This window comes from Rhinatrema bivittatum, chromosome 4 (assembly GCF_901001135.1).
Source record: "Rhinatrema bivittatum chromosome 4, aRhiBiv1.1, whole genome shotgun sequence".
Lineage (NCBI taxonomy): Eukaryota > Metazoa > Chordata > Amphibia > Gymnophiona > Rhinatrematidae > Rhinatrema > Rhinatrema bivittatum.
In genome coordinates, this window is record NC_042618.1 from 479,994,557 (window position 1) to 480,021,451 (window position 26,895).

The 26,895-nt window shown below is 48.8% G+C and overlaps 1 protein-coding gene across 1 annotated transcript in view; it reads left to right on the top strand.

Moving 5' to 3' along the window:
• PIK3C2G (phosphatidylinositol-4-phosphate 3-kinase catalytic subunit type 2 gamma) overlaps positions 1-26,895 on the top strand; it is a 183,699-nt gene that overhangs the window by 106,923 nt on the left and 49,881 nt on the right. The window contains 3 exon segments of the mRNA XM_029597544.1: positions 9,761-9,949; positions 21,616-21,709; positions 22,722-22,816. Coding sequence (XP_029453404.1) covers positions 9,761-9,949; positions 21,616-21,709; positions 22,722-22,816 — 378 coding nt within the window.

Below are 26,895 nucleotides of genomic sequence, written 5' to 3' on the forward strand. Positions count from 1 at the left end.
TGCCTCTCCATCCTCTGGGCCCTGCTCCTCCCTCCCTGGCACTTTCTGTCTCTTCAGCTTTCTTCCTTCCCTCTCTCTCTGAGATTGCGTGTCCCTCTCTCCCCCTTGCCTTTCCATCCTCTGGGCCCTGCTCCTCCCTCCCTGGCACTTTCTGTCTCTACAGCTTTCTTCCTTCCCTCTCTCTCTGAGATTGCGTGTCCCTCTCTCCCCCTTGCCTTTCTATCCTCTGGGCCCTGCTCCTCCCTCCCTGGCACTTTCTGTCTCTTCAGCTTTCTTCCTTCCCTCTCTCTTTCTCTCTCTGAGATTGCCTGTCCCTCTCTCCCCCTTGCCTTTCCATCCTCTGGGCCCTGCTCCTCCCTCCCTGGCACTTTCTGTCTCTTCAGCTTTCTTCCTTCCCTCTCTCTCTCTCTCTCTGAGATTGCGTGTCCCTCTCTCCCCCTTCCCTTTCCATCCTCTGGGCCCTGCTCCTCCCTCCCTGGTGTCCCTTTCTGTCTCTTCAGCTTTCTTCCTTCCCTCTCTCTTTCTCTCTCTGAGATTGCCTGTCCCTCTCTCCCCCTTGCCTTTCCATCCTCTGGGCCCTGCTCCTCCCTCCCTGGCACTTTCTGTCTCTTCAGCTTTCTTCCTTCCCTCTCTCTCTCTCTCTCTGAGATTGCGTGTCCCTCTCTCCCCCTTCCCTTTCCATCCTCTGGGCCCTGCTCCTCCCTCCCTGGTGTCCCTTTCTGTCTCTTTAGCTTTCTTCCTTCCCTCTCTCTTTCTCTCTCTGAGATTGCGTGTCCCTCTCTCCCCCTTGCCTTTCCATCCTCTGGGCCCTGCTCCTCCCTCCCTGGCACTTTCTGTCTCTTCAGCTTTTTTCCTTCCCTCTCTCTCTCTCTCTGAGATTGCGTGTCCCTCTCTCCCCCTTCCCTTTCCATCCTCTGGGCCCTGCTCCTCCCTCCCTGGTGTCCCTTTCTGTCTCTTTAGCTTTCTTCCTTCCCTCTCTCCCTCTCTCTGAGATTGCGTGTCCCTCTCTCCCCCTTGCCTTTCCATCCTCTGGGCCCTGCTCCTCCCTCCCTGGCACTTTCTGTATCTTCAGCTTTCTTCCTTCCCTCTCTCCCTCTCTCTGAGATTGTGTGTCCCTCTCTCCCCCTTGCCTTTCCATCCTCTGGGCCCTGCTCCTCCCTCCCTGGCACTTTCTGTCTCTTCAGCTTTCTTCCTTCCCTCTCTCCCTCTCTCTGAGATTGCGTGTCCCTCTCTCCCCCTTCCCTTTCCATCCTCTGGGCCCTGATCCTCCCTCCCTGGTGTCCCTTTCTGTCTCTTTAGCTTTCTTCCTTCCCTCTCTCTCTCTCTGAGATTGCTGATTACCACATTCTCTGTGCCTGACCAAAGCAACCTGCCTGCACTTTCCTCCATCCCGCCATCTTTTCATAGTCTTTCGGTTCTTCCCGCTTTTTGGGGCAGGGACCTCCTTTGTGCGTCTGCGTAACTTCTTCCATTCCCCCCGTCCCTGGACTGCTTCTCTCGCACAGCTCCGTGGACACAATCAGCTTTGTGCACAAATAGGAACAGATTACGGAAACCAGGATATTTTCTATCCTAAGTCATCTCTTGGTCAGGCCTTCCTCGCAGGTGTCATTAACTAAAGCAACCCCGCCAGTCCAGGAATAAAGAGGATGGCTCATGAAGGGATGGAGAGGGCACTTCTGCTTTCAGTGGAAAATATTAATGCTGCTCTGAAGCAGAACAAATCTTAGGGAATTTGAAAGACTTTAGCAGCAGCCGTTTAAAAACTTGAATAGGTGATTGAGTTAATGGATGAGGATCTCACTGTAGTAGAAAACCATAAAAAGAAATCCATACTGCCGTGGGTTCCTACATTTATAAATATAAAGAAAGAAACAACCGTTAAATGACTATGTTAATTACACTTTCCCAATAAACAAGAATATACGCCTGACATTTAACCAGGAGCTGAGGCTTTTGAATAACAGCAGCAAGAAAAGTGCTGTGGACAGTGGTATCAGTGGCCATTGGTTGCACTACGTAGAGCTACAGAAAAGTCTTCACAGTCAGAATCTAGGGTGTGCAGTCGCCGGACGCTACAGGCCACTGCCCAGCCATGCAGCTGAAACAAAACGTGCTGGATGCTGCAGGAAAGAGCATGGAAATGTGCATTATAACAACATTCAAAGGTGAACTTTAAAAGCGTGGCACGTGCCAAAACCAGGAGATGCCCGCACAAGTCGGGCTCGCATGTCGAGGGGATTTCATAAGTGAGGACCCTTGGCTCGAGGTGGAGCTGGCGCTGTCTCTGGAGGAGAATAAAGAAGGCTCATAGCTCCATCCCCACAGGTCCCCACCGTCGGGAGGCGAGGCCGGGTGGAGCTTTGCCAGTACCAGCCCACGTTCCACGCAGGTTGAGCCCTTGGGTGCCGGGGCCTCTGCGTGGATGATCCCGTGGAGCATGGCCAGGCGAGGAAGGCAGCAGACAGGTGCCGGAGGTCCTAGGCAGGCGGCGAAAGACAGCAGCAGATCCGGTCCGGAGGTCAGAGGCAGGCGGCTGAAGTTGTAGTCAGGAGCAATGCAGGTCAAGAGCTAAGGTCCGTCCGAGGAGCGAGGAGCAAGAACAGGAGCTGGGATGGGAACCGGAAGACAGGAACAAGGTGAGCAATGCCGGAGCAGCGCCAGGAATAAGCGAGGAGATCTGCTGCCAAGGCAAGCTCTGAGTGCCCAGAGCGGCTGATGTCATCGTTAGGGGCCGCGGGAGCTTTCCCCACCTCGGCCCCTTTAAATCTCAGCCAGTGGCGCGCGTGTGCCCCTAGGGGTAGAGGGCCGAGGAAGATGGCGGTGGCAGCAGCGTAACCCGCGCGGCTGCGGCCGCAGGAGAAAAAGAGAGGCAGCGCAGGCCGGTAGGAGGAAATGCGGGAGGAGCGGCGGTGGCACCAGAGAGAGAGGCCAAGGTCGGGGCCCGGCGTGGGAGGGTAGGTGGTCCTGGCCTCTGGCCTCCGCGGCTGGGAGTCGTAAGACCGGGAGACGCGCATACCAGCCGCTGAGCTCACAAAGAAAACGTTTCCCAAAAGATGTGGGACGAGGTCTGAGTGGGCATTCCAGGGATTTAGCTTGAAATTTGTGCGTACGCACTTACGCAGACTGGGGTCCCCTTACTTCTGCAACGGATGACGTGTAAGAAGTAAAACAAAAAACCTAGAAGGTTCAGTGGGGTTTTAAGGGTCGGGGTAGTGGGGGAAGGGAGGCTTTAAAGCTAGGAGGGTTTCAAAGTCGTATCCCTTAACTGGGCGAACTGGGAATGAACTCGAAAAACTATCAATGGCGTCGGCGTGCGTCCCTATAAACATTTCCCCACTTATACGGTAGAAGCGGGACTTGTGCGCACAAAACGTGCGTCCACCTAAAATTGAGTGTACATGTGTGCGCCTGAAGGCTGCTTTATAATGTGTCCGCCTGTACGCGCGTTTGTTATAAAACGACCGCGTCCATGGGCACGGGCCGACGAACGCAGGCACATGTGCGCCTCTTCAAAAGTTACCGTCACTGTGCATACAAGGGAATCGTTCTTTTGGGAATTATTGCATATTAAGACACTCTACCTCTGAAGAAAGTTATAATGGTTTATAGTTAAATGCTTTTATTACATTTTCAAACAACAGACATAGCAAAGTGAAAAAGTACGAACACTGGTGGACTCTTACCAGTGCCCCTCTTTCTTTTAATCGTCTCCCCCAGCATCCTCCCTCCTCCCCCAGGCCTCGAGAAAGCACAATAACCGTCATGGGTCAAGGATCAGAAAAGAAAAGGCCCTTAAAGATCATTCAGAATCCCACTTTGAACGTTATCAGGTAAGGACCGAATATAAAGGTCCCAGCTCCATAGAAAAGTCTCTCTCTCTTCTTCAGGCAATCCACAAAGAGTGTACCAAGTTCTGCCGTTGAGGATCATCCTTCATCCAGCATTGTAAAAGACATTTTTTGCCGAGCAACAGACCCTGACGCAAGCACAATTTCGCTAATTTCTGAGCAGCAGCAATGCCAGTCGGGAACAGAGGGGCAACCTTACCCTCGTCACTTTTAAGCATAAAGAAGGATCTAGGATGCCCCAGCATTCCTGGGTGTTCTTCACACTTCTTACACATTTCCGAATCAGTAACATACATCTTCCAGGCTAAGGGCTCTGGAAGGTAATACCTCCGAAGACATTTGTAGCGTGTTTCTCGGAGGTCCATCTTACACGTAAGAGGACGCATTCTCTGGAAACGTTGTACATACTGGCTCTCTGTGAAAGAAAGAGCAAGGTCCTGCACCCACCCTGAATCTCTTTCCGCTATTGCGATGGAAACTCTGTTCCCCTCTAGCTTTTTATACAAAAAGGAAATCGTATGACGGACTGGTTCTGACAAAAACTATATGCTCATGTGTCCAATCTGTAACCCCCTAGTGTCGCACTTGAAAACATTGAAAATGATGCTTTTTGTCTAAAGCAAACTCCGTTTGCAGATCTGGAAACGATTTAATATTTCCAGTCTTATCTAACAGGTGAACTATCAGCCTCAGACCCTTAGTCGCCCAAATGGCAAACACCCGGCTCGGTAAACCCGGCAGGAACTGAGCATTCCCAGATAGAGGCAGAAATTGGGAAACATAGTATCGCAACTGAAGTGTGGAACACACATATCTCCAAGTCAGCATACGAGGAGCAACCAGCACACTCATAATAAAAACTTTTTAAAATATATCCAAAGCAAGAAACCTGTGAGGGAGTCGGTTGGACCATTAGATGACAGAGGGGTTAAAGGGGCTCTTAGGGAAGATAAGGCCATTGCAGAAACACTAAATGAATTCTTTGCCTCCGTGTTTACTAATGAGGATGTTGGGGAGATACCAGTTCCGGAGATGGTTTTTAGGGGAGATGAGTCAGACGAACTGAACGAAATCACTGTGAACCTGGAAGATGTAGTAGGCCAGATTGACAAACTAAAGAGTAGCAAATCACCTGGACCAGATGGTATGCATCCTAGGGTTCTGAAGGAACTAAAAAATGAAATTTCTGATCTATTAGTTAAAATTTGTAACCTATCATTAAAATCATCCATTGTACCTGAAGACTGGAGGGTGGCCAATGTAACCCCAATATTTAAAAAAGGCTCCAGGGGCGATCCAGGTAACTATGGACCAGTGAGCCTGACTTCAGTGCCGGGAAAAATAGTGGAAACTATTCTCAAGAACAAAATTGTAAAGCATATAGAAAGACATGATTTAATGGAACATAGTCAACATGGATTTACCCAAGGGAAGTCTTGCCTAACAAATCTGCTTCATTTTTTTGAAGGGGTTAATAAACATGTGGATAAAGGTGAACTGGTAGATGTAGTGTATTTGGATTTTCAGAAGGCGTTTGACAAAGTCCCTCATGAGAGGCTTCTACGAAAACTAAAAAGTCATGGGATAGGAGGCGATGTCCTTTCGTGGATTACAAGCTGGTTAAAAGACAGGAAACAGAGTAGGATTAAATGGTCAATTTTCTCAGTGGAAAAGGGTAAACAGTGGAGTGCCTCAGGGATCTGTACTTGGACTGATGCTTTTCAATATATATATAAATGATCTGGAAAGGAATACGAGGAGTGAGCTTATCAAATTTGCAGATGATACAAAATTATTCAGAGTAGTTAAATCACAAGCAGACTGTGAAACTTTGCAGGAGGACCTTGCAAGACTTGAAGATTGGGCATCCAAATGGCAGATGAAATTTAATGTGGACAAGTGCAAGGTGTTGCATATAGGGAAAAGTAACCATTGCTGTAGTTACACGATGTTAGGTTCCATATTAGGAGCTACCACCCAGGAAAAAGATCTAGGCATCATAGTGGATAATACTTTAAAATCGTCGGCTCAGTGTGCTGCGGCAGTCAAAAAAGCAAACAGAATGTTAGGAATTATTAGGAAGGGAATGGTTAATAAAACGGAAAATGTCATAATGCCTCTGTATCGCTCCATGGTGAGACCACACCTTGAATACTGCGTACAATTCTGGTCGCCGCAAATCAAAAAAGATATAGTTGCGATGGAGAAGGTACAGAGAAGGGCAACCAAAATGATAAAGGGGATGGAACAGCTTCCCTATGAGGAAAGGCTGAAGAGATTAGGGCTGTTCAGCTTGGAGAAGAGACGGCTGAGGGGGGATATGATAGAGGTCTTTAAGATCATGAGAGGTCTTGAACGAGTAGATGTGACTCGGTTATTTTCACTTTCGAATAATAGAAGGACTAGGGGGCATTCCTTGAAGTTAGCAAGTAGCACATTTAAGACTAATCGGAGAAAATTCTTTTTCACTCAACGCACAATAAAGCTCTGGAATTTGTTGCCAGAGGATGTGGTTAGTGCAGTTAGTGTAGCTCTGTTTAAAAAAGGTTTGGATAAGTTCTAGGAGGAGAAGTCCATTAATGGCTATTAATCAATTTTACTTAGGGAATAGCCACTGCTATTAATTGCAACAGTCTTCAACATACACCAATATAAGGGAAATGCTTGTGTAATGGTGATTTTTCTGTACGGTGGCTATATTCAAGGACAACCAATTTGTGGCTGTCCTTTTTATTCGCCCCGTCTATTACTCTTTATTAGCGTAATTTTGTGATGATATAATTTTTCTATGACATCAAAATGAGGCGTCGTCCACATACAGAAGTATGGTAACTACAAACTTGAAGATATACCAGCCACTGTGTACCCAGTAAGGACGCAGTAGCCACCCCTCCTGTAGCCCCTGAAGCAGGCACACCCGTGCCGAAACATGGCCCATGTCGGGCAAGCAGATGCGATCCTGTAAGAAGAAATAGAGACAGATGCCTCGATAAGTATTCAATCACTAACCAACGGGTCGCCTCAGCGAACAGGGAGTTGGGGTTTTATCAAAAAGAAAAAATTGTCATAGAAAAATTATATCATCACAAAATTACGGTAATAAAGAGTAATAGACGGGGTGAATAAAAAGGACAGCCACAAATTGGTTGTCCTTGAATATAGCCACCGTACAGAAAAATCACCATTACACAAGCATTTCCCTTATATTGGTGTATGTTGAAGAATTATTACTGAAAGGGAAGAGGTTGGTTGATGTATAGTGAACACTAGTATTAATTGCATCAGTAGCATGGGATCTTCTTAGTGTTTGGGTAATTGCCAGGTTCTTATGGCCTGGATTGGCCTCTGTTGGAAAAAGGGAGGCTGGGCTTGATGGACCCTTGGTCTGACCCAGTATGGCGAGTTCTTATGTTCTTATGTTCTTACTATGCCGAATGTTATCTGGTAACGCAGCACTGCTCCCGGACTCCAAGAGCCAAGGAGGCTCCGTTTCATAGCCAAAGGCGTATAAAAGTGAGTCACAAGGAGCCACTCAGCCACATGTTATACATCTTCTCCCACTTGCCCGTTAGATTTGCCAGTGCAATGCGTGGTTTGCCATTCCGCCAGAGGAAACCCCGCATCAGTCTGTGTATCTGCCGGACATCTCGCCTTGTAAGACAGCAAGGTAAAGTTTGAAAGAAATATAACTATTCTACGGCCAGTGATAGCGGGAAGTCCTTCCAATTAGTCAATAAAGACTTTGTGGTGCCTAACAGTTTATGAAAATTAACTTTATACATTAGCCCTGGATCGTTATGCGATATGATCCCCAAATACACCAGCGAGTCCTCAACCCAACGCAAAGGGAAATCTGTGCCCCAAAGATTGCCTGAGAAAGCGGCAAAGCTTCCGATTTCTCCAGATTTAGTTTCAGGCTTGCTGACTGCCCCTATTGACAAATTTCTTCTAATAAAGATGCCAGAGAGACTATTGGATTGGCTAAATGCAGAAGAATGTCATCTGCATAGACTGCAGGTTTCAATTCTGAAGGAGAAGCACTTCCTATACAAATGCCCTGAATATTCCCATTTGCCCGGACACGACATAGCAGGGGATCCAGTGCCAGTGTGAAAAGCAAGGGGCACAGTGGGCATCCCTGCCTAGTCCCACAGGCCAAAGGGAAGCATTCAGAGAGGTGGCCATTAAGAACATAAGAACTCGCCACACTGGGTCAGACCAAGGGTCCATCAAGCCCAGCATCCTGTTTCCAACAGAGGCCAAAACCAGGCCACAAAAACCTGGTAATTACCCAAACACTAAGTCTATTCCATGTAACCATTGCTAATGGCAGTGGCTATTCTCTAAGGGAGCGGATTTTAAGAGCCCTGCTCGCCGGTGAGCCTATTTTACATAGGCTCACCGGCGCGCGCAGAGCCCCGGGACTCGCGTAAGTCCCGGGGTTTTCGGAGGGGGGGCGTGTCAGGGGCGTGTCAGGGGCGGGACCGAGCGCAGCGCCGTTTTGGGGGCATGTCGGGAGCGTTTCGGGGGCGGGTCCGGGGGCGTGGTTATGGCCCAGGGCGGTCCGGGGGCGTGGCTGCGCCCTCCGGACCCGCCCCCAGGTCGCGTCCCGGCGCGCTAGCGGCCCGCTGGCGCGCGGGAATTTACGCCTCCCTCTGGGAGGCGTAAATCCCCCGACAAAGGTAAGGATGGGGTTTAGACAGGGCCGGGCGGGTGGGTTAGGTAGGGGAAGGGAGGGGAAGGTGAGGGGAGGGCAAAAGAAAGTTCCCTCCGAGGCCGCTCCGATTTCGGAGCGGCCTCGGAGGGAACGGAGGTAGGCTGCGCGGCTCGGCGCGCGCCGGCTATACAGAATCCATAGCCTTGCGTGCGCTGATCCCGGATTTTAGCGGATATGCACGGCTCCGCGCGTATCTACTAAAATCCAGCGTACTTTTGCTGGCGCCTGATGCGCCAGCAAAAGTACGCCAAATCGCGCGGTCTGAAAATCTACCCCTAAGTGAACTTAATAGCAGGTAATGGACTTCTCCTCTAAGAACTTATCCAATCCTTTTTTAAACACAGCTACTCTAACTGCACGAACCACATCCTCTGGCAACAAATTCCAGAGTTTAATTGTGCGTTGAGTGAAGAAGAACTTTCTCCGATTAGTTTTAAATGTGCCCCATGCTAACTTCATGGAGTGTCCCCCTAGTCTTTCTACTTATCCTGAAAGAGTAAATAACCGATTCACATCTACCCGTTCTAGACCTCTCATGATTTTAAACACCTCTATCATATCCCCCCTCAGCCGTCTCTTCTCCAAGCTGAAAAGCCTAACCTCTTTCAGCCTTTCCTCATAGGGGAGTTGTTCCATCCCCTTTATCATTTTGGTAGCCCTTCTCTGTACCTTCTCCATCGCAATTATATCTTTTTTGAGATGCGGCGACCGTGGTGTCCATGGGCGTGGTTCCGGCCCGGGGGCGTTCCGGGGGCGTGACAGCGGCCCCTGGACCAGCCTCCGGACCGGAACATGAAGCACGGCAGCCGGCCCGGCGCGTGCAAAGTTACGCCTGCTTCTAGCAGGCGTAACTTTCATGATAGAGGTAGGGGGGAGGTTTAGATAGGGCTGGGGGGGTGGGTTAGGTAGGGGAAGGTGGGGGGAGGGCGAAGGAAAGTTCCATCCGAGGCCGCTCCGATTTCGGAGCGGCCTCGGAGGGAACAGAGGCAGGCTGCGTGGCTCAGCGCGCGCAGGCTGCCGATTTTGGGCAGCCTTGTGCGTGCCAACCCCGGATTTTAATGGAGACGCGCGGCTACGCGCGTCTCCATTGAAATCCCGCGTACTCTTGTTCACGCCTGGTGCCAGAATTGCACACCTTGTGAGGATTATTTAAACCATCCATCTGCTAACTGAACCTCTTTTGGGTTTTTAGGCTGCCAGAAGCCGAGAAAAGGTTCTTGTGGGTCTATCGCTCGCACTGCAGCCACAAAAACAGCTTCCTTCCCCTGGTACTGGGGAGCGCGCCTGGCTGGGACCCAAACACCGTGTCAGTGATGCAGGAGCTCCTGAGGGACTGGGTGTTCTCGGACCCGCTGGAGGCGCTTGGTCTTCTGACTGCAAGGTAAGGAGGAAGTGAGAGAGGAAATCTTTACAGCTGGATGCCTCCGCTGGCTTAAAGCACCCATTCAGGGTTCTTTCCTTTTCCCTTCCTTTGCCTTTCCTTTTTTATTTGTTTCTTTTAATTTCTTTAAAATGAAAAAAAACAAACCAAACAAACAAATAACAAATAAAATTTAAAAAGCAAAACAAAAAAGAAAAGTAAAAAGAAAATGTAGGATCCGCAAGCAGCAGCAATCCACGGCCAAGCCCTCTCCTGAGAATGTCTTCATGGGGAGAGGCCGTCTCCGAGCCCTCCTGCCACGGGCGCTGCCGTCCTGGGAGGAGCGTTTTCAACACGACGGTGAGAGGGTCCCGGGGGCTGGAGCGCACTCTCTGTTTGGCAGAGCTGGTGTTCTTTTTTTTTGTTTTAAACAAAATGAAATAAAATGGGAAATGTTCCTTTGCAAAGAAGGTGCACCCCTTCAATGGAGTGGCCCAGCCATGTGGATGAGAAGGAGGACGCTGCTTCCCAGTGATGAGGAATGGACTTTGCATCCATCTGCTCGCTTGTGGCAGAAAATGATTCTCCTGGGAACGAGTCCTGCCACTCACATCCATTCCTATTGCAGCGTTGGTGGCAGAATGGATCCTTCTTGTATTTGCAACGTGAGAGAGCATGAATAATTTCAATTCAATACACACCGAGCCTGCTCGCCTCTTCAGTTGGGTTCCAGCACCGTGAGTCATTCATTTCAATATCATCTGCAATCCAGAAGGATTAGGAAGCACAGGAATCAGTAGAAATTTGTAAAAAAAAAAAAAATAATTCAAGAGCAAATCAGTTGCAATAAATGTGGTTTGTTGCAATGCGGCAGATTAAGGTCTCCCTCACCCTCGGAAACCCTCTCACCTCACCTTGTACAGCGCACTCTGTGGGTTTGGTCATCGGATGCAATTCTCGGAGGCCCTCCCTCTGGTTTCCCTCCTCCGCGCCTTTCAGCAGGAGATTTCGTGCGTGGGAGGAACTCCCCTGAATCCTTTCCCCCCGTTTCATTCTTTACATTCGGATTCTTCAAAAGAAAAAATAACCAGATCTTCTCTTCTTCTGGAGCAAGTTTGTAAGTGGAAAATGTCTGAAGTAAGGGAAAGAAACGACTTGCGCCCGAGCTTCCCGCACACAGGTGCTCCTTCAGCGTTCAGCTAGAAATGCAGAGAGCGCCGGGTGCGCTACCTTTCCGCTTTAATCGCTAACGAAAAGAAACGACTTGCGCCCGAGCTTCCCGCTTGCAGGTGCTCCTTCAGCGTTCAGCTAGAAATGCAGAGAGCGCCGGGTGCGCTACCTTTCCGCTTTAATCGCTAACGAAAAGAAACGACTTGCGCCCGAGCTTCCTGCACGCAGGTGCTCCTTCAGCGTTCAGCTATAAATGCACAGAGCGCCGGGTGCGCTACCTTTCCGCTTTAATCGCTAACGAAAAGAAACGACTTGCGCCCGAGCTTCCTGCACGCAGGTGCTCCTTCAGCGTTCAGCTAGAAATGCAGAGAGCGCCGGGTGCGCTACCTTTCCGCTTTAATCGCTAACGAAAAGAAACGACTTGCGCCCGAGCTTCCTGAACGCAGGTGCTCCTTCAGCGTTCAGCTATAAATGCACAGAGCGCTGGGTGCGCTACCTTTCCGCTTTAATTGCTAACGAAAAGAAACAACTTGCGCCCGAGCTTCCTGCACGCAGGTGCTCCTTCAGCGTTCAGCTAGAAATGCAGAGAGCGCCGGGTGCGCTACCTTTCCGCTTTAATCGCTAACTGAAAGAAACGACTTGCGCCCGAGCTTCCCGCACGCAGGTGCTCCTTCAGCGTTCAGCTAGAAATGCAGAGAGCGCCGGGTGCGCTACCTTTCCGCTTTAATCGCTAACAGAAAGAAACGACTTGCGCCCGAGCTTCCCGCACACAGGTGCTCCTTCAGCGTTCAGCTATAAATGCAGGGAGCGCCGGGTGCGCTACCTTTCCGCTTTAATCGCTAACGAGTTTCCGATATGATGCATTTCTCAGACATTAGCATGCAAGTGGAGTCTACGATAATAGAAGGCGATGCGGTTTTTATCTTAACCAATAAAAACCAATCATCTTATTTTATTTGTTTCTATCTTGTTTTTTATTTCTGTGCATTCAAGTGGACTAACATGGCACCCACACGACCTCTTCAGATTCAATGCTAAAAGTCGCTAAGGCTGATTAAAGTCTGTTACAGGAATAACATTATTTACATTTTAAGAAAAAGTTACGGTGAGGCAGAGCAGGACACATTTACTCTAGAGAAGAAGGTATCTGAATAGGCCCCACCTGCTGCCCATGGAAGCTGCCACTGCCCTGCTGGTCACTTGCTGGATGTCCTGTCTGCCAGGCTTCATGCCAGCCCCCTTATATTTTTATGAGTGTCTGCTTCTTGTGGAGACGATGGGCAGAAAAAAACATAGATGAAAGCAGTTATCCCACACGGGAGCAGCAAAACGCCTTTTTGATTGGACGTAAGACCAAGTCAACCAAACTTCTCCCCCTTCCTCTGTACGTCTGTCCCACACTGCCCCCACACACCCCCTCTTTCTCTCTCTCTATCCCCCAGAATCCCGCTTCTCCCCCCCGCCCCCATACTGATCACTGGCAGGATGCAGAGAGCCAGGGCGTTCTCTCCCCTTCTCCGCTACCTGCTGGCCTGGCCCAGAGCTGCAGAGGTGAAGGACGCAGCTGACGCACCTCTGTTCTCCTCTTCCTGTCACCAGATCTCCCATGGTGATTCTGCACTGCACCGCCACTTACCTGGATAAGTCCGTCATTATCCGCAAACTGTGTTTTTCACAAGTTGTTTTCTATTACAGGTTTTAAGTGCCGGTGCAGTAGCGCTGGAAACCTAACTCCATCTCTGACCCTGGGGTTAATTTTCCAGTGCTAAGAAAATCTTGGCTGAGCCAACGCAGCGGTCTGCGTCAGGGAGTACTGTTTCCTGCCCTCATTTCAGAGGATTTCCATGCGAGGGCGCGAGCAGGACTACCATTTAGGATCGCATATTTTGTACGTGCAAAACTCCTTGCTGCATCGGCAGTAAAGTTTACACTCATGAGCGTTCAAGTGCAGGCAGAGATGTGCCTTGTCCAGAATGTACCTTCCTTCATCGGCCTATGGGTTTGCCTGGGGCTGAAACACTTTGCACCCTCAATATAAAGTGCATTTTTGTGATCCATAAGGATTGAAATCAGAAAGGTGGCTCCTTCCAGTAGGTGTCTGCATTCTTCCAAGGCTCACTTGGCGGCAAGGAGTTCTCGGATTCCCACATCCTAGCTGTGGTCCAAGGAGAGGACGTTTGGAAAAGGTAAGCACATGGGTGGAGCCGAGAATCCAGATCGAGTCTTTGAGACAAGACTGTACTTGCTCCAACCTCGCAGACATCTACTTGTAAGACGAAAGGCTTGGCTGGATCAGGGTGACCCAAGATTCGAGCTGATGCAAAGAGTTGCATCAGTTCCTCAACAGCCCGCTGAGCTTGAGGATGCCAAGTACTTATCCGGATAAGGAGCAGCAACCTGTGACAGATAGCTGGATAAGGCAGTCCTTATCTGGATAAGTAGCAGCAACCTGTAACAGATAGCTGGATAAGGCAGTCCTTATCTGGATAAGTAGCAGCAACCTGTGACAGATAGCTGGATAAGGCAGTCCTTATCTGGATAAGTAGCAGCAACCTGTGACAGATAGCTGGATAAGGCAGTCCTTATCTGGATAAGTAGCAGCAACCTGTGACAGATAGCTGGATAAGGCAGTCCTTATCTGGATAAGTAGCAGCAACCTGTGACAGATAGCTGGATAAGGCAGTCCTTATCTGGATAAGTAGCAGCAACCTGTGACAGATAGCTGGATAAGGCAGTCCTTATCTGGATAAGTAGCAGCAACCTGTGACAGATAGCTGGATAAGGCAGTCCTTATCTGGATAAGTAGCAGCAACCTGTGACATAGCTGGATAAGGCAGTCCTTATCTGGATAAGTAGCAGCAACCTGTGACATAGCTGGATAAGGCAGTCCTTATCTGGATAAGTAGCAGCAACCTGTAACAGATAGCTGGATAAGGCAGTCCTTATCTGGATAAGTAGCAGCAACCTGTGACAGATAGCTGGATAAGGCAGTCCTTATCTGGATAAGTAGCAGCAACCTGTGACAGATAGCTGGATAAGGCAGTCCTTATCTGGATAAGTAGCAGCAACCTGTGACATAGCTGGATAAGGCAGTCCTTATCTGGATAAGTAGCAGCAACCTGTAACAGATAGCTGGATAAGGCAGTCCTTATCTGGATAAGTAGCAGCAACCTGTGACAGATAGCTAGATAAGGCAGTCCTTATCTGGATAAGTAGCAGCAACCTGTGACATAGCTGGATAAGGCAGTCCTTATCTGGATAAGTAGCAGCAACCTGTAACAGATAGCTGGATAAGGCAGTCCTTATCTGGATAAGTAGCAGCAACCTGTGACAGATAGCTGGATAAGGCAGTCCTTATCTGGATAAGTAGCAGCAACCTGTGACAGATAGCTGGATAAGGCAGTCCTTATCTGGATAAGTAGCAGCAACCTGTGACATAGCTGGATAAGGCAGTCCTTATCTGGATAAGTAGCAGCAACCTGTGACAGATAGCTGGATAAGGCAGTCCTTATCTGGATAAGTAGCAGCAACCTGTGACAGATAGCTGGATAAGGCAGTCCTTATCTGGATAAGTAGCAGCAACCTGTGACAGATAGCTGGATAAGGCAGTCCTTATCTGGATAAGTAGCAGCAACCTGTGACATAGCTGGATAAGGCAGTCCTTATCTGGATAAGTAGCAGCAAACCTGTGACAGATAGCTGGATAAGGCAGTCCTTATCTGGATAAGTAGCAGCAACCTGTGACATAGCTGGATAAGGCAGTCCTTATCTGGATAAGTAGCAGCAACCTGTGACAGATAGCTGGATAAGGAAGTACGTATCCGGGTAAGTAGTAGCGGCTGCTGCTGCACAATGTGCCTGTCAGAGACGGCCCCCACGTCCTTCCTGAGTTAAAATGTGCATTTGGCCTGGGCGAAGCACACATTTTACATAGAGGCGCTTTTGTTAACTCCTCATGCATTAATATAGCATTGCCTTACTGTATTGGGAGTTTAAAAAAAATGAATCTGGTGGTTAAAAATGTGCCCTGAAAACCAGCGTACAGTTTCTTAATGCCCAGATTAATCATCAGCTGCCAGTGGGCATGTTCTTCAGTTTCTTATCATCCTGTGTCTTATGCATCATTACAACAGTTTTCCTCTGAGTAGGCTCCTCTACTTTATGATAAAGGCCCCGTTATACCAGGCTATAGGATTGTCACAAACACAGTTAAGAGTGATCTGATGGAGAAAATTCATCTGGACATACTTTTGTTCCAAACAGTTCCTGCCCAGATGTTTTCAAATGGGACATGATTCCAAACTCTCAGGGCATCCATGGATTAGGAAATCTTTTGAAGTAATTTCAAGGGGTTTTTTGTAGGTCTCCCTACACAAAGATTGTAAGACTTATGTCTTAGCCTGTCCACTATGCACTCGAACTAAGGTCTATCGTGCTAAACCTTAGGTGAATTGCACCCACTCCCAGTTCCTTCTCTCCATAGACTTCATCGTAGACCTTACGATTTCGGATGACTGTACTGCTGTCTTGGTGGTGGTGGAGCATCTTTCCAGAATGGTGCACTTCATTCCCATCTCTAAGCTGGCCCCTCAATTGGCCATCATCTTCATTAGGGAGGTGATCTGTTTTTACATCAAATCCCTACTACTATCATATCGGATTGAGATCTCCAATTCATTGCCAGATTCTGGAGGGCCTTTTTTAAAGATTTGGGTATCAATTTCCAACTTTTGTCAGGATACCATCCTCAGACAAATCGCCTTACAGAGAGGACCAACTGAGATCTTGAAACGTTTTGTCCCTGTTCTTCAGAAGGATTGGCCAGGTAGCTCCCTTCGGCTGAGTTTGCTCACAATAATCATGTTAAATCCACGGAGGTCTCACCATTCTTCGCAGTATACAGCTGACACTCTGTTTACCTCCTGCTGCTCCAGTTACTGAAATTCCTGCGGCTGATGACTTGCTGAAACACTTATAGAAAACCCAGGTACAGGTGTGCAATAATTTGAAGAAAACCGTGAACCGGCAGAATAAATTCACTGACTGTAACCATAGACGTGAACCCCAGTTGCAGGTCAACAATAAGGTCTGGCTATCTACAAAGAATCTATCTTTTTATCTCATTAATATACTGTTTCAGTTCAAAACGGTTTATAGATAAAACATACATAAAAATATAACAAAATAATTAATATTTCCAATAAAACAAATAAAAGTCTAAAACAATACAAAATAAAAACAGAACATAAAATTTAAAACCAAGAAAACAAGAAAACAGAGCTCCCTTGTGCCAAACTCAATCCCAGGTACAAGGAGCCAATATTAACAAAATCAACCCAATAACCATATGCCTTCAGCTTTCCAACTCTCTTAAGATACCATATTTCTTTTATGTCTCCTTGTTAAAGCTGGCCATACCGGATCCTTTCAATAGACAAGGAATGGGTACTTGCCAGGTTCTTATGGCCTGGATTGGCCACTGTTGGAAACAGGATGCTGGGCTTGATGGACCCTTGGTCTGACCCAGTATGGCATGTTCTCATGTAATGCCTCCGGATCCATTTCTGGTTGATGGCAAGCCTGAATTTTTCAGGAGATTCAGAACTCTAGAGTGTCCTGTAACAACTCTCTATCCAGTTCTCCCAGCCCTGTGCCTCTCATTCCCCCCTGGTGGCCATCTTGTTTCCTATATAGAGTTGTATTTATACTGAAGCAGTCTCTTCAATCAGTTGCCAGTCCTCATCCCTGGATCTGTTTCTGTATCCAGAACGTTTCTTTGTCTCCAGATTCCTAATCTATTTCCCTTCCTGGGTTCCTGGAGAGTTCTCACTCTCTCCCAGGCCTCTTGTTCCTCGTTCATCTCAGGGCCTGCCCCAGTTTCTCAGGCCTTCCAGGCTACCAGCACCCCGGCATGGGTCAGAAATGAGCAGGTGGCCCCAGAAACGGTTTAACTCTTCGGACGCTTGGCTGCTCACTTCTGGGGCAGCCCATGGAGAAGAACCATCAGCAAACCCCACTTCTGTCCCCAGAAGCAGAGGAGGAGGGCTTGGCCCGGGGCACGGCAGTGCCGCTGCTTGATTTCCTATCCCTGAGCCGGTATGGGAGGGTGAGTGAGGAGATCGAGAGAGGGGAGGAAACGAAGGAGAGTGAGGGTCCATGGTGGTGGGGAAGAGAAGTGACTGAGGGAGAATGAGGGGAACGTGGTGAGGGGGCAGTTTGCTCATACTTTCTGTTTGAATATTGATGCAAAGTCCGGGGTGAAGTGCAGGGATATTGCCCTCATAGAGGCCTCCAGCCTTTTTGGGACACCCATCCCCCTCCTCGCAAGGCCTAAGCTATAATAGCTGTCTCTCTCTTTCTTACTCCTTCCGCTGGCTGAACTCCCGGCAACATCAGCTTCCTCACCTGAAGCCAGTGCGGCTTCTTAGTGCTAAAGGGGTCCCTGATCTGGAACCCATAGGCAGGAGCCCTCCCTGGCTCACCACCCATGTCTGTTTGTCCTGCCGAAACAGCCCGTGTGGAAGGCACTGTGGGGCGGGGGGAGGGGCTGCAACAGCAGGGAAGGACCAAGCTGCTCCCCCAGCCGGGGGCTATACCCAGAGGTCTGGACAAGGCTGGCTCGTGTGCGCTGCATCGGGAGGAAGGTTTGCGCGCGCCTTATTACACGGGCCTGTGAATGTGAAACGTGACTCGTCTGGGCCCCAAGGCAGGACACGGGGACAGTGACAAGTGAGTGCGGCCGTCAGAGAGGGAAGAGCCTTCCTCTTCAGCAGGGTCAGGCCCAACAAGCAGAGCTGCACTGCACTGAGACCGAGGGGATCCCTAGGAGACCCTTAAGGCCTTGTTCGATTTCAGCGAATGTGCTCGGGAGTGGAGCTATTAATCGAGCCTGAATTCCCAGTTAGCGTTCAAAGTGAAAACTAGAAAGAAAAAAAAAAGGAAACCCATATCAATATTGTTGAAGAAGGCTCTCCACTGTCTCCTTACTCAGCTGCTGCCGGAGAATGCCTGGGGACAGGGATCCAGGGGGTGAGCCCGAACAGGATGAACTGGTGGGGGATGAGGGTGAAGTGCTGTAGGGTCTGGGTGAACTGGTGGGGGATCAGGGTGGAGTGCGGGAGGGTCTGGGAGAGCTGGTGGGGGATCAGGGTGGAAGCTGGAGGGTCTGGGAGAGCTGGTGAGGGATGAGGGCTGGAGGGTCTGGGAGAGCTGGTGAGGGATCAGGGTGGAGGGTCTGGGAGAGCTGGTGAGGGATGAGGGTGGAGGGCTGGAGGGTCTGGGAGAGCTGGTGAGGGATCAGGGTGGAGGGCTGGAGGGTCTGGGAGAGCTGGTGAGGGATGAGGGTGGAGGGCTGGAGGGTCTGGGAGAGCTGGTGAGGGATCAGGGTGGAGGGCTGGAGGGTCTGGGAGAGCTGGTGAGGGATGAGGGTGGAGTGCGGGAGGGTCTGGGAGAGCTGGTGAGGGATGAGAGTGGAGGGCTGGAGGGTCTGGGAGAGCTGGTGAGGGATCAGGGTGGAGAGCTGGAGGGTCTGGGAGAGCTGGTGGGGGATGAGGGTGGAGAGCTGGAGGGTCTGGGTGAACTGGTGGGGGATGAGGGTGGAGGGCTGGGAGAATGGGTGAGGGATCAGGGTGGATGCTGGAGGGCTGGGAGAATGGGTGAGGGATCAGGGTGGATGCTGGAGGGTCTGGGAGAGCTGGTGAGGGATCAGGGTGGATGCTGGAGGGCTGGGAGAGCTGGTGAGGGATCAGGGTGGATGCTGGAGGGCTGGGAGAACGGGTGAGGGATCAGGGTGGATGCTGGAGGGCTGGGAGAGCTGGTGAGGGATCAGGGTGGATGCTGGAGGGCTGGGAGAGCTGGTGAGGGATCAGGGTGGAGGGCTGAGAGAGCTGGTGGGGGATCAGGGTGGATGCTGGAGGGCTGGGAGAGCTGGTGAGGGATCAGGGTGGATGCTGGAGGGCTGGGAGAGCTGGTGAGGGATCAGGGTGGATGCGGGAGGGCTGGGAGAACGGGTGAGGGATCAGGGTGGATGCTGGAGGGCTGGGAGAGCTGGTGAGGGATCAGGGTGGAGGGTCTGGGAGAACGGGTGAGGGATCAGGGTGGAGGGCTGGGAGAGCTGGTGTATGTGTCAGAGAACTGGTGATTCCAAGCACACATGCAGGAAAATATTTTCAGAAGTGCAGGATGTACAAACTTTGTAAAATACCTGCCTCCATGTTTAATTCTGGGGTTTTTTGTGCATAACATGAAACTGGTTAGAGAAAGTCTGCATGTTCCTGCATGTACTGAACCCTAGGTGCATTCTCTTACAATGCAGCACAGACATTTCATGAATAACTGCTGGCACGCACCTCTGCGGGCCCACTTACCTGTGCTAATGTCCTACTGAGGCTGTTTGAAAGCTGGACATCCAGGAGATGATGGGTAAAGGTAACCCTGTGACCTCTGGCAGAGAGGGCTTAATGTATTTAATGGCACAAGAGAAGTGAAATCTACCGTAAGTTTGAATTAAAGAGTCGGTTAGAAGAAATGCAATGCTACAGTCTAAATGGTAGCACATTTTTCAGACACCAGCTGCTACCCATGATAAGTACCGCTGGCTCCAGTTACCCAAATGAAAAGTGAATAAGGGAAATCCCCAGATAATTGTCAGAGAAGAGAATATTGCTTTACTGATTTGGTAAAAATGAAAACATTTTTCATGCCTGAAAACAAATATTTGCAGGAAGCACCGTAGATGCTTCATTAATGCTTCCAATCCGCTCCCCGACGCACACATGTGCCTTTCCTAAATATATTTACCTGTGCTTTCGGTTAATGTCAGTCCAGTCCATCAGTCCGTAAGGAATCAGTTCTGCATGAGAGAAACTTTCTTTCTTCAGTTCTATAAAAACAGGAAAGTTAGCAGGGAGAAGTCCTAATCATATAAAGCTGAAAGGGGGTAAAAAGAATGTGAGAAAATACTAAGAGGTGGTGAACATCTGGAAGAGCCTTCTAGAAGTGTCCCAGAGAAAGCTTTGTGGCAGGAGGAGCACAGATCAGCTGGGGTCTGTGGCAGTATACTGGAGAGGTACAAAAGGCACAAGTGCTCCTTATCCCTTGACATCTTCTCTTTTCTTAGGATCATTTTATTTAAGAAACTTCTCCTTTTTTATTTTAAAGATTTCCTAAAACAATGCATGCAGAAGCTTCTCTTAAAAGGGCCGGTGCTGCCTTCTCCATCCTACACGGCAGTGCTTGCCTAGATAATAGTCATACTATCTCTTATCCTAATCTAAACCTTTAATTTCTTTCATTCACAACTCTACCCCTGCGCCATCTCACTCCTCACATTTGTAATTCATATATTTTTTTGTGTGTACAAATATATTCACCTCTCATCTTCTGAAACACACTGCAAACATCTACTGACATTACAGCTCCCCAGGACAGCGGGAATGTTGAGAACAATGATAGTTACTGGCGTCCAGCAAAATGACCCTAGCAGGTATGAATCACTCCAGTGAGAGCAATGCTACATACAATTATACCGATGTCATGCACAGAAATACACCCAGAGATCAAGCACAGCAGGCAGACAAGCAGAGGCCCCAGATGTCAGACAGCAGAGACCAGTCCTCGGCTTCCTGCTCCAGCCCCTCCCCTCCTAGGAAGGATGCAGAGAGCAGGAGGGGAAGGGCTCAGTCTGGCGCAGATAGAGCAGAGCAAAGAGCCACTCTGCTCACCAAATCAGACCCCTACTCCCCTTTCACGTTCGTTGTCTCTCTCTCTGCACCTTATCTAATTCTGTTATATCTTTCTTGAGGTGAGGCGACCAGAGCTTCACACACTGCTCAAGGTGCACTCACAGCGTGGAGCCACAGAGAAGCATCGTACTCACTGGTCCTCATTTTGCTCTCCATTCCTTTCTGAATAATTCCCAACCTTCTGTTTGCTTTTTTGACCACTGCCATGCACTGGGCTGAGGGTTTCAATATATTGTCCACAACATCTTTGAAGATCCTTCTTCTTGGGTTGTGACGTGACTCCCAATACGGACCCCAGCACTGTGTAGTATCGTTAAGATTATTGTCCCCTATGTGCATCACTTTGCACTTGTCCATATTGCATTTCATCTTCCCTTTAGATGCCCAGTTCCCCAGTCTTCCAAGGTTCTTTTGTTTTAACTACTTTGAATAATTCTGTGTCATTTGCATGCTTGATCAGCTCACTCATATCTCCTTTTTTAGACGACTTATGAATATGGTAAACAGCACTAGTCCCAGTTTACATCCTTGGGGCACTCCACAATTTAATATTCTCCTTTGGAAACATTGGTCTTCATTTTATTCTTCATTCTTTTTCAAATAATCCCTAACCTCCTATTTGCTTTTTTATCCAGTGTCATGCATGATCCTACACTCCGTTTCCTGTCTTTTAACCATTACTAATCCACAATAGGAGCCTGCCTCCTATCCTATTATTCTTTAATTTCCCGATAGCTGCACACCACAAACTTTATTGGTATCCGTTTGTGCCAGTTTTTCAGATCAAGATGTTCGTGAGGCTGCTGTCCAGCAACTTGAAAAACTGTCAAATGATGAATTGTTGGACTTCCTCCCTCAGCTAGTTCAGGTAAGGAAGCCTAAGAGCCAGAACTTCCAGGGCCCAATATTCAAAAGGCATTTAGCCGGATAACTTGTCAGTCATCCAGCTAAATGCTGACTTTTCAATATTCCTGGCACTTATGCAGCTGGATAAGTCAGAGGTGCTTCGGGGGTGTTCCAAGGTGGAGCTGAGATATTCCGCTGTGTCCCCAGGAGGGCTAACGTTGTCTGCAAATTTGTAATTTATGCGATTGCAAAGGAAGAAAAAAACTCTTTGGTGTGGGCCTTGCGGCCTGATCCTCATCCCCCATCCCAGTGAAGACAATGCCAGTCTGACAGCGATCCCCTCTCCCCCAAAATGCAAAATGCTGAAAGTCTCCTTCCCCCCAAAAAAAGTCCAAACATGGATAAAGGGAAGGCCCAGAGCACAAACTCACGCTCACTCCCTCCTGGTGCTGGCGTGGATTTTTTCTGAAATTACGGGAAAGGGAAGAAAAGAAACTCGTCGGCAGTTTTTTCATTTCATTTTCCAATGAAACAAACAAGATTTTTTTATTTTCCACGTCCCTAAGACATATTAAACTATGAAAGCTACCCTTCTGTCTCCAGTGGAACTGTAATGTTATCCGGCCCTGCTTCCCTGGGGTTCCAGGCTTTGTAACGTTTGGAGTTACCTGGTCAGAAGCCATGACTGGAATATTTCTCCCCACCAAGCGGGTACATTTTGCCTGTACGACTCTCATTGTGGGCACAAAATTCCTCTGGAGGCAGCGCGGGCCTCATTCCTAAGGCGAGGCTAATCTGTAGTCGGTCAGCAGACACTAAAATTATGCACATAAGTCTGGTCAGAAATGCACCTGTCAGCCCCTTACGTGCGTAACTTTATTCAGACCTTTGCACGTAACTCCCGCTGAGAGTGAGTATCGGGATAAAGTTGCACGCATAACTTAACGCTCGCCTGCTCTTTGCATGTCGTCCTCTGAAAGTTTAACTTGAATTTTATTGGTAAAAAAAAACCCTGTTATTGTGTCTCTATCAAGGCAGTCAAGTTTGAATGGCACCTTGAAAGCTCGCTGGTGAAACTCTTACTGACTCGCTCGCAGCAAAACCTCAGAGTAATGCACCGGCTGTTCTGGTAAGTTTTCTCCTCTGCCTGTCACTCGTTGCCTAATTAACTTTTGCACTCTTCTGTCAATAGGACGATGTCCTCTCATTAATGAAGATATAATTAATGTGGCTCTGAGAGTGTTTCTTTTTCCATTTGGAACATTATTATTATAGCACTTTGTCAGGAGGGGGCAAAGAAAGAGGTGAGAAGACCACCGGGTCAGCCTTTGCTGGGTCTCAGTCCAGGGCCTGCGCGATGCTCACCAGGCCATCAGAAAATACTAATAGAAACCAATTCCTTTATTTATGTGTTTAAAATATTAGTAGGCAGTGCTATCCTCTGTTCTAGGCAGCTCATATCATAACATAGAAAATAAGATCAAGACAAGCCTGCTAGGGAGTACCTCGCCGTGATGCTTTACTGTTGCACGATTGCTGTTGCAGTTTTCTCCTGCTTATGGATTTCAAGCACCTTGTTCCGTATCACCCCTGAGGTGCATGCATTATTATGAAAGTAACTCTACCCCTGGGCTACAGGGAATGGGAAGCTGTGTTTACCATAACCAGAAGGTTACCCCAGCTCTCTTGTGTACGTGAACTCATTCCTGCTGTGGCAAAGCTCTCGCCTCCTATCCTGCCTTGCTTAGGTACAGCCGCCTTACCTTGTATCCGGTCTGCCTTGTCCTGGCCTTGCCCCTGCTTCAGCCGCAGTCCCGGTCTAATTCCCCTTGCCTTGTCCTAATCCTGTCGCGTTCCCACCTGATACATTTCAAGCTCCAGGTTGAAGCTCCCTGTTCCAGTCCTTGTTGTGTTCCAGTCCTTGCCAAGTTTCCGACTTATCAAGCTCCAAGCAGCAGCTGCAGTGCCTTTGCTTTGACTCCGAGTTGCAGATCCAGTTCCCACTCTGAGCCTCTCTTCCACTCTTTGCTCCAAGCTTCAGACTCCAGTCCCTTGTTCCAGTTCCAAATCTCAGTCTCCAGTCCTTGCTCCAGCATACTGAGGTCCATGTGCCTGCCTCAGCCCTAACGTCCTACCAGTGAGTACTGGCCTGGCTGGGGAAGCTGACAGACAGGCATCTTTGTATGAGTACTAGTATTCACTTCTATGCAGGTGAAGATGTGGAACGAGTGCACCTACAGCAATCAGTGGCCAGGTCCTGGATTAGAACCGGGACCCCTGGAGTAAAGCAGTGGCTTATGGAAGCATTTATTAAGATATTTCCCTCTCTGCCCGCAATTCCTAAGCTAAAGTGACAGATGGTGACATTAAACAAGTCTTTTTGCAGTGCTTTTGTTTGTCAGTCACAGAAGACGTGCCTAGAGGTTGAAGCCAGCAGATGTTTATTTGAAAAAAAAAAATCGTAATCAACCTTATTTATGAAGGGTACTTGACAGCTGTATTTCCTTTTGAAAAGTTAATAAGTGGGGAAGACTGGTGTCATTAATGTGGTCCTATTGGCAAAGACATCCACTGGTCAACACTGACCCTAAGTGGACATTACTGGAAAGGGGCGTTACTGGAATTTATTATAATTAACTTTTCTTGTTCAACCACTTCCTTATATTGAACATTCAATCAGGGCACGCCGCGGAGCTAGGACCCGCCTCTGCCCCTACAAGAGGCCGAGCGGTATGCGCGGGCACGCATGTAGGGGCGTGGCCAACGGCACTGGGACGCCAAACTCCGGCGTGAGGCCTGGTGCGCAGTGGAAGGCCCGGCAACCGCCCCGTGGGACGCCGAGGCCTGGAGGAGCTCGCCGCTGCCGCTGGGGAGGCCGACCTGTGACCTGCAGAGGAGCTGGCGAGGTGAGCAGGTCCGTGCGCGGGCCAGGCGCGGACGGGGCGCGAAACATATATCTTTTTTGAGATGCGGCGACCAGAATTGTACACAGTATTCAAGGTGTGGTCTCACCATGGAGCGATACAGAGGCATTATGACATTTTCCGTTTTATTCACCATTCCCTTCCTAATAATTCCTAACATTCTATTTGCTTTTTTGACTGCCGCAGCACACTGCACCGACGATTTCAATGTGTTATCCACTATGATGCCTAGATCTTTTTCCTGGGTGGTAGCTTCTAATATGGAACCTAACATCGTGTAACTACAGCAAGGGTTATTTTTCCCTATATGCATCACCTTGCACTTGTCCACATTAAATTTCATCTGCCATTTGGATGCCCAATCTTCCAGTCTCACAAGGTCCTCCTGTAATGTATCACAGTCTGCTTGTGATTTAACTACTCTGAACAATTTTGTATCATTTGCAAATGTGATTATCTCACTCGTCGTATTTCTTTCCAGATCATTTATAAATATATTGAACAGTAAGGGTCCCAGTACAGATCCCTGAGGCACTCCACTGCCCACCCCCCTCCACTGAGAAAATTGACCATTTAATCCTACTCTCTGTTTCCTAGGGATGTGAATCGTGTGCCCGATCGTCTTAACGATCGAGTTCAGTTGGAGGGAGAAAAAAATCTGATCGGTGGAGATGTGAATCGGATCAGTTCCGATTCACATCGTTAATTTTTTTTTAGTGAGGCCCGACCCTTTAAAATTGACCCCTTACCTTCCCCCACCCTCCCGAACCCCCCCAAAACCTTTTACGAGTACCTGGTGGTCCAGTGGGGGCATGGGGACAGATCTCCCGCTCTCGGGCCATCGGCGCTATTTTGGCTGCCACTCAAAAATGGCGCCGATGGCCCGATAAAAAAACCAAAACCCACCCGACCCTTTAAAAATGACCCCTTAGCTTCCCCCACCCTCCCAATCCCCCCAAAACATTTTAAAATTACCTGGTGGTCCAGTGGTGGTCCCGGGAGCGATCTCCCATTCTCGGGCCGTCGGCTGCCACTCATAAAGATGGCGCCGATGGCCCTTTGCCCTTACCATGTGACAGGGTATCCATGCCATCTTTAAAGATGGCGCCGGCCAGCCAGTGCTCCTACCATGTGACAGGGGCCAGCCAATGGCACGGATACCCTGTCACATGATAAGGGCAAAGGGCCATCGGCGCCATCTTTATGAGTGGCAGCCGATGGCCTGAGAACGGGAGATCACTCCCGGGACCACCACTGGACCACCAGGTAATTTTAAAATGTTTTGGGGGGATTGGGAGGGTGGGAGAAGCTAAGGGGTCATTTTTAAAGGGTCGGGTGGGTTGTTTTTTTTATCGGGCCATCGGCGCCATTTTTGAGTGGCAGCCAAAATAGCGCCGATGGCCCAAGAGCGGGAGATCGGTTCCCGCGCCCCCACTGGACCACCAGGTACTCGTAAAAGGTTTTGGGGGGGTTCGGGAGGGTGGGGAAAGGTAAGGGATTAGTTTTATAGGGTCAGGGTGGGTTTAGGGGTTGTTTTGGTGTGCCTGTTTTCCCACCCTCCCCCCAAATAACTCCCGTTAGTGGACACTAACGGGAGTAACGATTTTTCACGATAAATCGGGAACATTTCTATTGTATAGCGCACTCTAACGATTTTTGACGATTTAAAAAATATCGGACGATTTTTTTAAATTGTCAAAAAACGATTCACTTCCCTACTGTTTCCTGTCTTTTAGCCAGTTTGTAATCCACGAAAGGACATCACCACCTATCCCATGACTTTTTACTTTTCCTAGAAGCCTCTTATGAGGAACTTTATCAAATGCTTTCTAAAAATCCAAATAAACTACATCTACTGGTTCACCTTTATCTACATGTTTATTAACTCCTTCAAAAAAGTGAAGCAGATTTGTGAGGCAAGACTTGCCCTGGGTAAAGCCATGCTGACTTTGTTCCATTAAACCATGTCTTTCTATATGTTCTGTGATTTTGATGTTTAGAACACTTTCCACTATTTTTCCTGGCACTGAAGTCAGGCTAACCGGTCTGTAGTTTCCCGGATCGCCCCTGGAGCCCTTTTTAAATATTGGGGTTACATTTGCTATCCTCCAGTCTTCAGGTACAATGGATGATTTTAATGATAGGTTAGAAATTTTTGGAAATAGATCTGAAATTTTATTTTTGAGTTCCTTCAGAACCCTGGGATGTATACCGTCCGGTCCAGGTGATTTACTACTCTTCAGTTTGTCAATCAGGCCTACCACATCTTCTAGGTCCATCGTGA